Source organism: Argiope bruennichi, chromosome X1 (genome assembly GCF_947563725.1).
Source record: "Argiope bruennichi chromosome X1, qqArgBrue1.1, whole genome shotgun sequence".
Classification (NCBI taxonomy): Eukaryota; Metazoa; Arthropoda; class Arachnida; order Araneae; family Araneidae; genus Argiope; species Argiope bruennichi.
The window spans coordinates 95,677,068-95,689,874 of record NC_079162.1 but is presented as its reverse complement, the minus strand read 5'-3'; the positions used below and the strand labels follow the sequence as shown (position 1 = coordinate 95,689,874).

At 27.4% G+C, this 12,807-nt stretch overlaps 1 protein-coding gene across 3 annotated transcripts in view; it reads left to right on the top strand.

Moving 5' to 3' along the window:
* LOC129958574 (atrial natriuretic peptide-converting enzyme-like) overlaps positions 1 to 12,807 on the top strand; it is a 676,434-nt gene that overhangs the window by 642,324 nt on the left and 21,303 nt on the right. For all 3 annotated transcript variants that reach the window (XM_056071145.1, XM_056071144.1, XM_056071143.1), the window contains 2 exons: positions 10,283 to 10,393; positions 11,932 to 12,127. In XM_056071145.1, coding sequence (XP_055927120.1) covers positions 10,283 to 10,393; positions 11,932 to 12,127 — 307 coding nt within the window. The remainder of the gene's footprint in view (positions 1 to 10,282; positions 10,394 to 11,931; positions 12,128 to 12,807) is intronic.

The window sequence follows — 12,807 nt, the reverse complement described above, 5'->3', positions numbered from 1 at the left end:
CAACACTTGGAAGATTCCGAAATCACATGGGGAGAGGTTTGAGCTGTAAGGTAATCGCAACTCTAAAAATCTGTGAAAATTGATACTAGCTATTATCACATTTACTAAGTATATACTAAACATTGAAATAGACTAATGTAATGTTACAATGATTCACTGTTAATTGCTGATGAACATCTTATATATAAAACGTGTTAGCTTTTCTTCATTAATAAATATAATTTGATCATAACAACATATTAAGGAAATTAAGGATGTCAAAACTTTTCTTTCACTCTTTTCGTTATACTGAAGCGAAGTATTCATTTGAGACTGCTTTTTTGAAATAAAAGGCAAATATAATAAATAGATTTCTGAAGAAAAGTTTTCTTTCATTCTTTTCTTCATACCTCTGTTACAGCAATACATTTGTTCCATGCTACGTTTTGAAATAACGATTCTGTATATATTCTGAATCAGAGCGGAACAGCATTTTTTTTTTTTTTGGAACTAATAAAGGAAACAAATACGAAATACTGTAAAATTGATTTAGCGACTTTCTGGATTTTAGATTTTTTTTAAAAAAACAAATGATGGAAGATGATAATCATTATTAAAAATTAGAAAATTTGAATTTATATTCCCTACATTTAAAGTACTAGAAACCACAACAAAACTTCTTTATAATTGGGTCTATTATCTAATCATTGAAATAATAATAATGCTTCAAATAAAAAGAAATTATAAAAAGTCCTATGCAACATTTTTTTGTTCCTTTCACAAATATAATATTAATTTCAAAGTTATATTTCAATTTATTTATAATAGTAATTTATAATAGTAATCTGATAATTCTAAATTGAAATTAGGTGATAATAATAGACGATGAAATCGATGGAAAAAAAAGATAGAGTAAGAAAACGAAGATATATCATTTTCGGCCAGTATTTAAATCACAAATTACTTGCCTCACGTAGCTAAAAAGTTTATACACCAAACTAAATAAATGTTAATGAATGAAGAAATAAAAAATGGCAGAAAAGTATGTATCAAGTAATTTAATGATAATTATTTGAATGTTTCACTATATTTACAAACAACGAAACAAGTATATCAAATAGTTTTAAACTTTTGTACAAATTTTTAATTTTATAAGCAATATTTGGCCATATTTTCGAATATCTACCATCAACCGATCAATGTACTGTGTATAAATACGAATGTCTAAGCGGTATGTTGTATGTATCATGGCCTATATTACATAAATATCTATGTGCTTATATTCCCAAATAAACCCATCACATCCGAGAAAATATCAGAATCTGTCTAGATATATTCTCCTGTGCTTCATTCTCAATAGACATATATGATATGAAGACATTACCATCAATGTCTCTAATAAAAGTACATCCTAATAACAGAGATACGTTTTACTGAAAGCAATTGCCCCAAATCTTTTTCTTGGTATTATGTTTCGAAAAAAGCACAGTATATGAAGCAATAGCTCGTTTCTTCCTTATATCCGAGGATATAATGATGGCTTTGTGACTCAGACATTGTTGTTCCAAGTATTTCGAAAGTATCATGAATATTATTTCCTACCCAAACATTTCAAAACAAGTTTTGTGTTTCCAGTTACTAGTAGCAATCTGAATATGTTTCAAAATTAATTAATGAATTTTTGAATATATTTTAAAGAATATTGACCCTCATCTAGAGAAAATGTTCATTAGACCATTTTCAACGCAACATTTCTCAGGCTTTATTGTAAATTTTTTATGACATAGGTAAACATTGCATTAAACCTAACGGAATTAGATTCTTTTACACGCAAAAAAAAATTCTTAAACAAGCTGAATTTTGCAGACATTTTTTTTTCAAGCATTAAAAAATATATGAATTCATCATGCAAGAAAAAAATCAAAGTTTTCATTTATGTGAATACTGAGCAGTGTAATGAATCTTTTGTTTAAAAAAAAAAAGAAACTGTAGTTTTTTAAAATATATATCAGCAGTGAAAAATCATAGTTTAAGGCCAAAGAGGCCTTACAATGCAAAAATATTAACAAAATATTTCATTCATATACTTTAAATTCCGACGTTTTTTAACTGTCGTCATATTCTCTCACCAAATCTTTTTTACTTTTTCTTATTTTTTTTAATTAGAATATCTATCTGCGTTTAGCTGTATATCTTATTCACTGTATATATCATGCAATCTTCTCTTTTTCTACTAAGTGTTCCTAAATTTTAAGTTTTCAAACGATGTCTTTGCTCAATGCTTGTATAGCATCATTTAGAAAGATGGTCGTCGAATTCTATTTGAACAAATCTTTTGTTTGGAACACCAAACCATATTACGTTATTTACATTCTCATTAGGTTTTTAGATATTACTATACCAATATTTCTTCAATAACTAAGGATATGATAAGTCTTAAAAAATAAATCGCAGAGTTTCCGCAACAAAAACAGCTACTTTTACAACGAAACGTCTGCATCCGTCCCATTTAATTTATATGCAGTATTTGTATCTGAATGATAACAAACTTCCCTCCCTCTTTCAATGATAGTGGGAAAAAAGATTTTTGATTCTTCTATTAACCGTACAGATGAAAATAAATTCTTTTTAACAAATGAAAAAAAAATCGGGAATTTAAAAAACCCAAAGTTTCTAAATATAATTTTTTGGTGAACTTGGAATTCTAGCACACTTGAGAAAAGTAACCTGGCGGAAATTGTATAAACTAAATGTAAGCAATAGTAATGGCAAAATGAAATCCAAGAAATCAATAACTGGATTTCTGCAGAAAGCAATGATTATATTATATATTTTAAAACTTCTCGTAAGTATAATATTTCTCCATATCTTGAAATTAGCTTTAATAGCAGGAAAACAAGTGTTCGAAAATAAATTAAGTAAATTGGCTATAACGATACATATTGCCCACTGTGTACATTTTTTCACAAAACTATGCAAAACTGACTTCTACAGGAGTTCCTTTTTTTCCAAAACCTACCGCTGTATCAGATGAATTAATAAATTTTGGTCTGTTTTTATTAAAGTATACTGGCCTTTTTTTTTTTAATCAAAGTAACCACTTGTTTTTACTCTTTCTTTTTACCCCGTTTAGTCTCAACGAAATATGTCAAATTCAGATTCCGAAAACAAATTAAATTTTGTTTCCTTATTTATCATCGGAAAGAAAAATTATGAAAAATATTTATATTATCATATTAAATGTTATTAACTTCTTTTTCCGACATTTGATATTTTTTCAATACTTATCTTTCATAAAGCTGATTATTTAATTCCACCTTCTCATAGCACAGCATGGTTAGTTTATCCCATTATATATCAATACTATTCTATCAGAGAAACTTGTTCAAGGAGGAAAGTCTCATTTTTTTGCACAGATATTAGAAACCGCTATATTTTCGAAGTATTATACAAGTATTGTTAGAATGCCATTTTATAAAACGATTATTGTATCATATTAAATTTTATTTTATCATATTATGGGGATATCGCTTATTTTCCCCATATTATATAAAAATTGCATGATTAGAATGCCACTTTGTAAAACTGTTGTTGCATTATTCCTTGCACATTATTCAAAATTCATTTTTTCCCACCAAATTACATAAAAACTGCATTACTGAAATATCAGTTTGTAGGAAAGATGTAGCAATATCTGTATGATATTACATGAATATCGCTACGTTTTCACAGTATTATATGAAAATTGTATTCTTAGAAAGTCATTTTGAAAAGATGTTATTGCAATATTCGTTGTATATTATTCGAAAATCCTTTTTTCCACCAAATTATATAAAATGCGCATTGTTAGAATATCAATTTGTAGGAAGGGTGTAGCAATATTTGTATCATATTACAAAAATATCGCTATATTATGTCCGCATTATATGAAAATTGTATTGCTAGAATGCCATTTTATTGAAACGTTGTTGCAATATTCATTGCATATTATTCGAAAGTCATTTTTTTTGCCAAATTATATAAAACCGCTTTTTTACAATATCAGTTTGTAGGAAAGGTGTAGCAATATTTGCATGATATTACACGAAAATCGCTATATTATTACAACATTATATGAAAATTGTATTGTTAGAATGCCATTTTGTAAAAAAGGTGTTACAATGTTCGTTTCCTACTATTGGGACATCATTTTTTTCTACCAAATTATATAAAAACCGCATTATTAGAATACCATTTTTTTTTTGGAAGGGCGTAGAACATTTGTATCATATTACAAGAAAACACTGACTTTTTTCACCAAATTATATGAAAAGTAATTTTATTAGGCGTCATTATAGTAGGATGGCTTCCACGGTTTTACACCATATTATACGTAAATCGTTTAATCAGAACATTTCTATTTGTAATTTTAAAGTAGAGTTGAAACAAATTATCCGATAGGGTCATTCCATGTCATTTTATATAGAATAGATGCAAGCAGGAATAATTAAGCATTCTCATATTATTAATTTTAACGAAATATGGCGAATTATCCCACATTCCTCATTATACATGGAACCCCAGAATGAAAAGAAATGTTGGAAATATTTGCTTACGCTTCCCTTTACAATATTTACGGACTTTCTAATACAAGTTCAGAAGTTACTTCATTAATTTCTAACCAATTTATTTTGAACGTACCTAGTTTTCCAGAAACACGAATTGTATTTTAATCACACGATCCAGACAGAATTTAATACATTCACCGAAATATTTAATCGGATATTTGTAGGGTGTTTAAAAAAAAGTTAAACTTTTGAAATTTCCATAATCTGGATATTTCAACAGAAAAATTGATCAGCTTCTATCAGAAATTCCGGCTTCAGTAACGAACGGTTGAGTAATTAATGAGAATCTAATTACAATGATGTCAAATGCTTCAAGTTTAACTTTGAGACACAAAATGCGAGGGTCTGCATTTAATAATGCGGTGTTCTCCCGCTTTTCGTTTAAAATATCTGTTCTATTAATCCGGTTGAACTGTATGGAAGGTTTTTACTCTTTGAAGAATAAGAGAATTGAATAATTGCTTTATTTACAATTCAATGCTTATTAATTGTTTGTCAATGAAAATTTCATGAATTTATCCTTTGTTATTTTAAGATATATTTCGTACGTTTTGCGATGTATTTTGTACGTTAAAAATCTCCCAAAACTCTCAATTTTAGCCTAATCTTACTGATTTATAAAAGCATCATTTTCCATATAAGCATTAGAAGATTTATGTATGAATATTATGGGATTTGATTTTAAAAAATGATTTTGAAAGGAAGAATGTGCATTTATTATTCAAAATATATTAGCAAACAAAGCATAATTTTTCGTACACGTATTATATGTTTAATTATACATCTTATATTTATTATTCAGTATACATATTATGTATAGAACAAATATTACATGTGTGTGTGTGTGTGTGTGTGTGTGTGTGTGTGTGTGTGTGTGTGTGTGTGTGTGTGTGAAAATATATTTTAGCAGATGCGTGACCGAATAGAAGAAACTTTTGAAATTTTAAAGCAGATTTATTTCATTCCGGAGACATTTTATGTGCAAGAAGCGATGATAAAACTGATGTTCATTCACATCGCGACACAAGTGCAGAAGAGCAAAAAAGAGGCCGAAATTTTTCCCTCAGTTATTTTATAATGAGAGTTTAATAGGGACTTCTATGCCACGTGTCTATTTAGGTAAGGGAATTTTAGATATCTTTGAAAGTATGTAGTAAACATCTTTTATTCCTTCGCTCGGAACGTGAGAAAGAAGCAGAAGTAAGCAGTTTTATAGAGCCCGTGTTGAATTAATTAAATAAAAAAGTTGGATTTGGATCAGGAAATAAGAAAATATTTTAGAATGAAGTTAATATGGGCTAAATTAAGATAAAAATTGGGAACTAATTAAGATGTCACTTATTCTTTGCCCCCTCCCGAAGCAACAAGGGAATCAAATTTTTTTTTAAAATCCTCGACTAAATCTAAGAAAATGGAAATACTATATATATAATTCGAAAGAAAAGTATTTTTCATTTCGTAGTTTTATTTCTTTATTTAAAAAAAAAATAAATGTTATTTTAACTTTACTGAAATTTTTTCCGGAATATGATTCATCGACATTTATAAATGTTTGATCTCATTATTTAATTTAATCTCTAATTTTTCTATGGTTTCTATTGTGAATAAATATTTGCTATTGTTGATGTTGTACTATAAAATGAAACAAAAAAAAATCTTGAAGTATATCTTTCTAGAATCGGTTTCATGAATTAGGGAATTTTCTTTTTGCTTTTCTACCATAATTGCAAATTCTTCCCAAACTTTTGGATGCAAAAGTTGACCGGCAGTAAAGCTATTAATAATCAAACAAATAAAATATTCTGCCCTTATTTCATTAACTAGTTCCAAGCAGTTGACCGCTTAATATGTATTTTATAAACAGAGAATGGAAATTATGGTTATTTTACTTAGATATTAAGAAAATTTTCGTACAAAAAATTAAACAAATAAGTAAAAATTAATTTAGTTCATCTTAAAAATTCATTTATTTAATTATTTTCTACTGAATTATAATCAGAATTTCAAAATTAGTATTCTTACGACTAGAAATTTTGCTAATTAGAATCTAATTCAAATATCACAATCTGAAATTAGATAAACACACATCATTATTCTTAAGACTATTGAAATGAAAAGGAATAAATTTTCTGAAAATTTTAATTGCTGTATTAAGTCAAAATTATTAAGATAATTATATCACTTATTTATGCTATATTATATCAATGTTTATTAAAGCTAGTAAATAAAGTATATTTATTAAAAAAGTTTTAAAAATTCCTTTAGAGAAAAACTTTTTTTTTTTTTTTCGAAATTCGAAAGTATTAAAATTTTTGTGGATTTTTAAATATTTTTATCATGATTCTATATAGTCGCATTTTTTTTCCAAAAATTTCCATATCGAATACTTCAAAAAACTACGTATTAATTATTTGATTCTCAGAAAAATACTGTAATTTGTTTCAAGCGAAATAGTCAATTTCAAATATATAAAATGAAATTTGATTAAAACTCTATAGAATTTTTTCCCCCCTATTAGTGTAATTTTGTCATTTGAAAATGCAGAGAGATAGAATGAAATAAACAATAAAAATGCCAGTGCTTGGTTTTCTTTTTTTTTTTGGAAACTCAGTTGAAATTTTTTTCTCTTTCTTTAACGTATTTCAATGTTAATTTCTAGGAATACGATAGGTAAGTTTTAATGTATTAAATATATTTGATATGATAATTAAATATTTTTAATAGTTATCGTACCTTTTTATTCCATTTTATACATAAAAAAATTTACTGAACCTGCCTTAACGAAAAGTTTAAAATAATTTATCAGAAATGTTAATTGTTGTTCCAGAAAGAGAAAGTGAAAGTAATCTAGAATAGCTTTCTGACTTTTTTTAATTCTTCTGATCCTCGATAGATGGCGATACCATGTAATACCAATAAATGTAGGCTCTCTTTTTAAGTAAGAGAAAATATGAAATTTTAATACGAAAATTGCGCGATAGGTGGCGATACTATATTATAGAGTCATAACGAGGGAAATGAATTGTTTTGAGATCATTTATTTTCACATTAATCTCAAAAATGCAAAGAAGTTCTAATTTTCTCAATTCTTTCAGAAAATTGCTTTTAACTTAGGATCGTCATGATAATAAATACAAGCTTACTGATATTTTTAATGTTTAATATTTATTCTGATGAATATTCCACATATTTATAATTAAATCAAATTTATAATCCCCTCTTGTTCCTTAACTTAAATTTTCCGGCTTGGACGTAATTTACTGAATTTCGTAGAAAACAACACAACGAAAGCTGCTTGTAAACTAATCTTCTACAACTTCGCAAAATTTTTAAAGCTCAAACAGAGTGTTTGACGTTGTTGGAGGAATGTATATATTACAAAAATTGTTTCTTCTAATATTTTCGATATTCATCATAGTTACCATCAAATTTTCTTATTGTTATTCCTGTCATAACAATAATAAAATCCTTACTATAAATTAGCCCTTTAACTAGAAGTAAAACTATACACATCTACAACACCAAAGTAAAAAAAAAAAAAAAAATCGTTTTAAAAGTATGAAAGTGCATAAATTACCTATGGAAATCTGTCCATCTATTGGACATAATAATAAGTTAACAAACTTAAATCGTCTATTCACTAATGCCAGAATGTAAAGCAGGCTTTCTAAATCGCTTATTGAGGGCAGCCGGAGTTAAAGTGTTAAAAGAGCATTTATTACTTTTTTGTTAAAATACAAATTGAATTTTTTTAATAATAATTTTCTTATCGTATGAACTCTACAGTCCGAATACGCCTTGTAAGGATCTTTGAGCTATGCAATTTTCGGTGGCCGCTATTCCCTGGCCAGTTTCAAAAACCAGATATTTTTTGTTTGTTTCAATACAAACGGTTTTTAACGAAAATATATGGCAAGCTAAGATTTAAAAACATTTAATTGTGGGTCACATTCAAGAGAATTTATTCCAGTAGCTTGCAAATAAAAATTTTAATTTAAACTTAAAAGTAACTTTAAACAAAATAGTAGAAAATTATATAACTTTTTAACACAATCTAAATACGTTACCAAATAGAGTTAATATAACTGCAAAAAAATGAACGAAAATAATCTGCAAACAAATAGGAAAACATGAAAAAAATTTCAGGATAGTGTTCTGAAATTGAAATGATATTTTATTTTAATTTGAATAACTTCGAGTAATCTCGTCTTGTAAATCAAGTATAGGCAAAAATTTAAATAACTATAAAAATGCAGTTCAAAAAAATCGAAATCTTCCCATCCCCAAAGTTGTGGGAATTCCATGTAGCTGGCTTCCTATATAAAATCATATATGAAAATCTGACTGGTGGAAATTGATCTACTCCGATAATGTTTATTCATATTTTTTCTGTCTGGTTTTGAGAATTAACGATTTTAAATTTCCTTCCTTTATCTGCGAGCTTCCTTTTTCCGTTACTAGAGAACTGTAAAACTAAGGAGTATCATCGGCAATATGCATAATCAAACATATATCTAGCTATGCATTCTAGAATTCTATTTCTATGCATTGAAATATCCATGCATATCTAGCTATGCATAGATATTTCAATGAAAATTATAAAAGTTTTTATCGGACAAACAGGTGTGACTTCTAAGTAATGATATTTTCAGTCATTTATTTTAACGTGACATTATTTGTTTGTGCTCTTCATGGTGTGTTCAACATATTTGCAGATTGCTTTGTTTCATTCAATTTTATTAATAAATGAATCTTGAGGAAAAGATTGCAATCTCTTGTTTACTTTGTGGGAAATGGTGTAATTTCAAAAATGCATGCAAATATAATACTCTTAAAAGGTTTTTATAAAATGAAAAATAATTTCTATACAATGGTGCCCTTTTCAAAAAATTTCAGTATCAGTAGACGTAAAAACACTCATATTTCATCAAACTTTAAAAATTCCTGAATGTGCTTTTAGAGCATTTTTCACAAACTTGTACCCTTAAAAATATTTTTTTTAAAAACTTTTGTTACTTTCCAAACATTCGATACAGGAAACAGTACACTTTTTCTGTTTTCTATTACTGTCATGATCAATGAAAATGAATCACCCTAGATTTTTTCATATTTTATACATGTAGCTGACATATTTTATACATGTAGCTGACAGAATCACTTAAAAAATGACTCAGTAGCGGAAGAAATAATGTTATCGTAGGTTCCTATAATAAACCTGTTAAAATGACCTTCATTTCCAAAGCAGTATTTGCATAATTTAAATTTATAATTCTATATTCAGAAAAAATTATTAAGTAGTGCATTTCATTTATCGCTACTGCATTATAATTCTAAAATATCATTATATGAAATGTTATTTAGATCTATACGAACTTATAATTGGCGTTATCTTACACAAATCGAATCACGAAATAGAAAATTTTCCAAAAAAAATGGCTATAAACGCAACAAATTCCCACAAATGGCCTTCTGGTGGCATCTCCAAATTAATCTATTTTACTTCACAAAAAATGTCAATCATTTATTTTCTTAAAGGGGGCATATGCCTCTATGAGAATAATTGAATGGAAACTCTTGAAATCCTAGACCACATTCGATATAGAACACTAATGCTTTGATATGGTCAAGACCATTCTGAAGCAGTTTACTTCAACATTTAACAATGCGCATTTAAGTACATGGAAATTGTATTCCAGATTATTGCAAGCCTGGACAGTTCATTTGCGGTGACCGCCAATGCGTGGACAAGGACAGAAGATGCGATCTTAGAGAAGACTGTTTAAATGGAGTGGATGAGAGGAATTGCAGTAAGTAACTTATACTTTAGAGCATTTGAACATAGTTGCCTACCCAAGTAGTTTACAATGCGGAACCATATGGAACCTTCACTGATATGATTGCGCTGATATGATAAAGTATCGTTGGGTGAAAATCCATTCAAATACCACTGAATTGAGGAATTGGGAATATCTATAGAGTGCAAAGCAATATTATAAGGAACTTTCACTGTTACTGTTGCACAATTAAAGTATGATTAATTCAAAATTCTGTCAAATATGTTGGAGAAAAAGTATTAAAATTATTTCATCTTAAAAATGTATAATCAGGTCGTTAAATTTTAAATGTAGGTTATAATAGGTTTACATATTAAAATCTTTTATTAATTGAGTCGCCCTTTTTTTAATTTTTTTCTTTTGAGTTACTAGAAATAGAACTCGCTTTTTGAATCCAAAGACTAGACAGTAACTTTAATGACCATTCCATTAAGAAAAACAGCTATATTTGAATGGCACATTCCATCTCTAATGAAACAATTGAGTAATTCTTAAGTGAAAAGTGAAATAGGATTATCTTTGAGTCACGTATAAGTATAGCTAAAATTAAACATGATAGTATACCAAATAAAATCTGTCATCTAAAATTTTTCAATATCATGCCAGAACCTTATTGAAAAACTTTGAAATCACAAAATGTTGTATATAATAAAGATTGGAATTTTGCTTTACGAATTCTTGGTGAAAAACTTGCAAGTTTATTTTGATTTTTTTAAAAAATTTCAGTCCATTTTTTTCCTTTCAAACTTCTATGAAAACAAAATATATATATATATATATATACATATTTTTGTATAAACTTTGATTTCCAGATAAATAAGATTAATTGTATCAAAGTCTGAGCTTTTATAATAATAAAATCATTGTTTTAGAGATCTATCAAAACTAATATTAATAATGTAACTCCGTAAAAAGAATCTTATCCGAAAATGCATTAGTTTTCTTACTTTTGTTTCAGTTTTGAGAATTATGACAGCACTCATAAATGATAGAAATACCCATAAAGAAAAACAAAATTTTTTCATTCATATTAATTTATGCGAAGAGCATAATTTGATTTTAAACTTTAAATGAATGTTTTTTTATATAAGCCTATTAAAAAAACAAATTAATGGGTGATGTGTATATAGTGAATTAAACTGATTGTTAAAAAATTATTTTTTACTTTGGTTTGTTTTAATCTGTTGATTTTTTTCCATTTTAAAAATACATGTTACCAATTGTTATATTAGAGCATTTTGCTAATCTCTAAGAATGAAATGTTACTTCAAGAAATGCATGAATATACTACACAAAGAAAATCAGAAAATAATCACAGTTTTTAAAAATATTTCTAAACTTTTGCTTGAATTAAAATTACCGATATTAAGAAACTAACTTCACTCTCAAGTTAATTCATACTTGACAGCAAAAACTTTTTATCAAAATCTATATTTTAGATTTTAAATAAAATTTGTTTGTAATTTATTAACACAAAACTTTTGAAAATGATATATTTTGTAATTTTTTAGTGTCCATCAGCCCAAGTAACTGGGGCACCAAAGAAAGCTTCTACTCTTACAGTAGCTCTGGATTTTTACTTTACTCGGATTCGGGCGAAAATGCTCGAATATGCTCCGATAATCTCAATTACAGTCTCCCAGAAACTCGGAGAGATGTCATTCTTCAAAGTCTGGCCGTCTCAACTTGTTCTGCCCTCAATTTCGAGTAAGTAGATGGGGAAATATTCACTTGAATGACCTTCAAAATTGCTTTGGAAGCAGTTCACATTTTCAATTAATCCTCGACAGTCACGTACGTCCTGATATTTTCTGATCAAAGCGCTCCGAGATTAACAGCAGTTACAAGTTCAGGAACTACTAGGAAATGTGTGATCTGGGTGGAAATGGGAGTGAATTAAATAAATGCAATAAAATCAAAAAATTATATTTGTATTTCTTAATTAGGAATTTCCTAAATGAGAAATACAATTGCAAATTAAAAATTGTCCTAGAACCTCAATTTTCCTAGATGAATGAATCCATAATCAATTTAAAAACCTAGTGAACGAACTAAATTTTATATTATGATTTGTTTTCTTTTGACAAGGTTTAAAAAATTAATTATTTTAAAGTAAAAAAAATAAGTCCGCAAGTACTACCATTTTTAAACGCAGAAAAAACTCTTTTATTTGTTATTGATCTTTTTATATGCATTATTTAAGCATTGATTAATTTTGAAAGAGAATTTAGCTGTTTCTCTCGCATTTTCCTAACTATGTTGTTTTCCAAAAAAATTTTATCGTTCCACTCAACAACATAAAGTTTACACTGCCATTTTTCCATGAAAATACATGAAATTTACTCACATTATTACTGAAGTGTTTAAGAATGAAAGCAAGTTTTCAT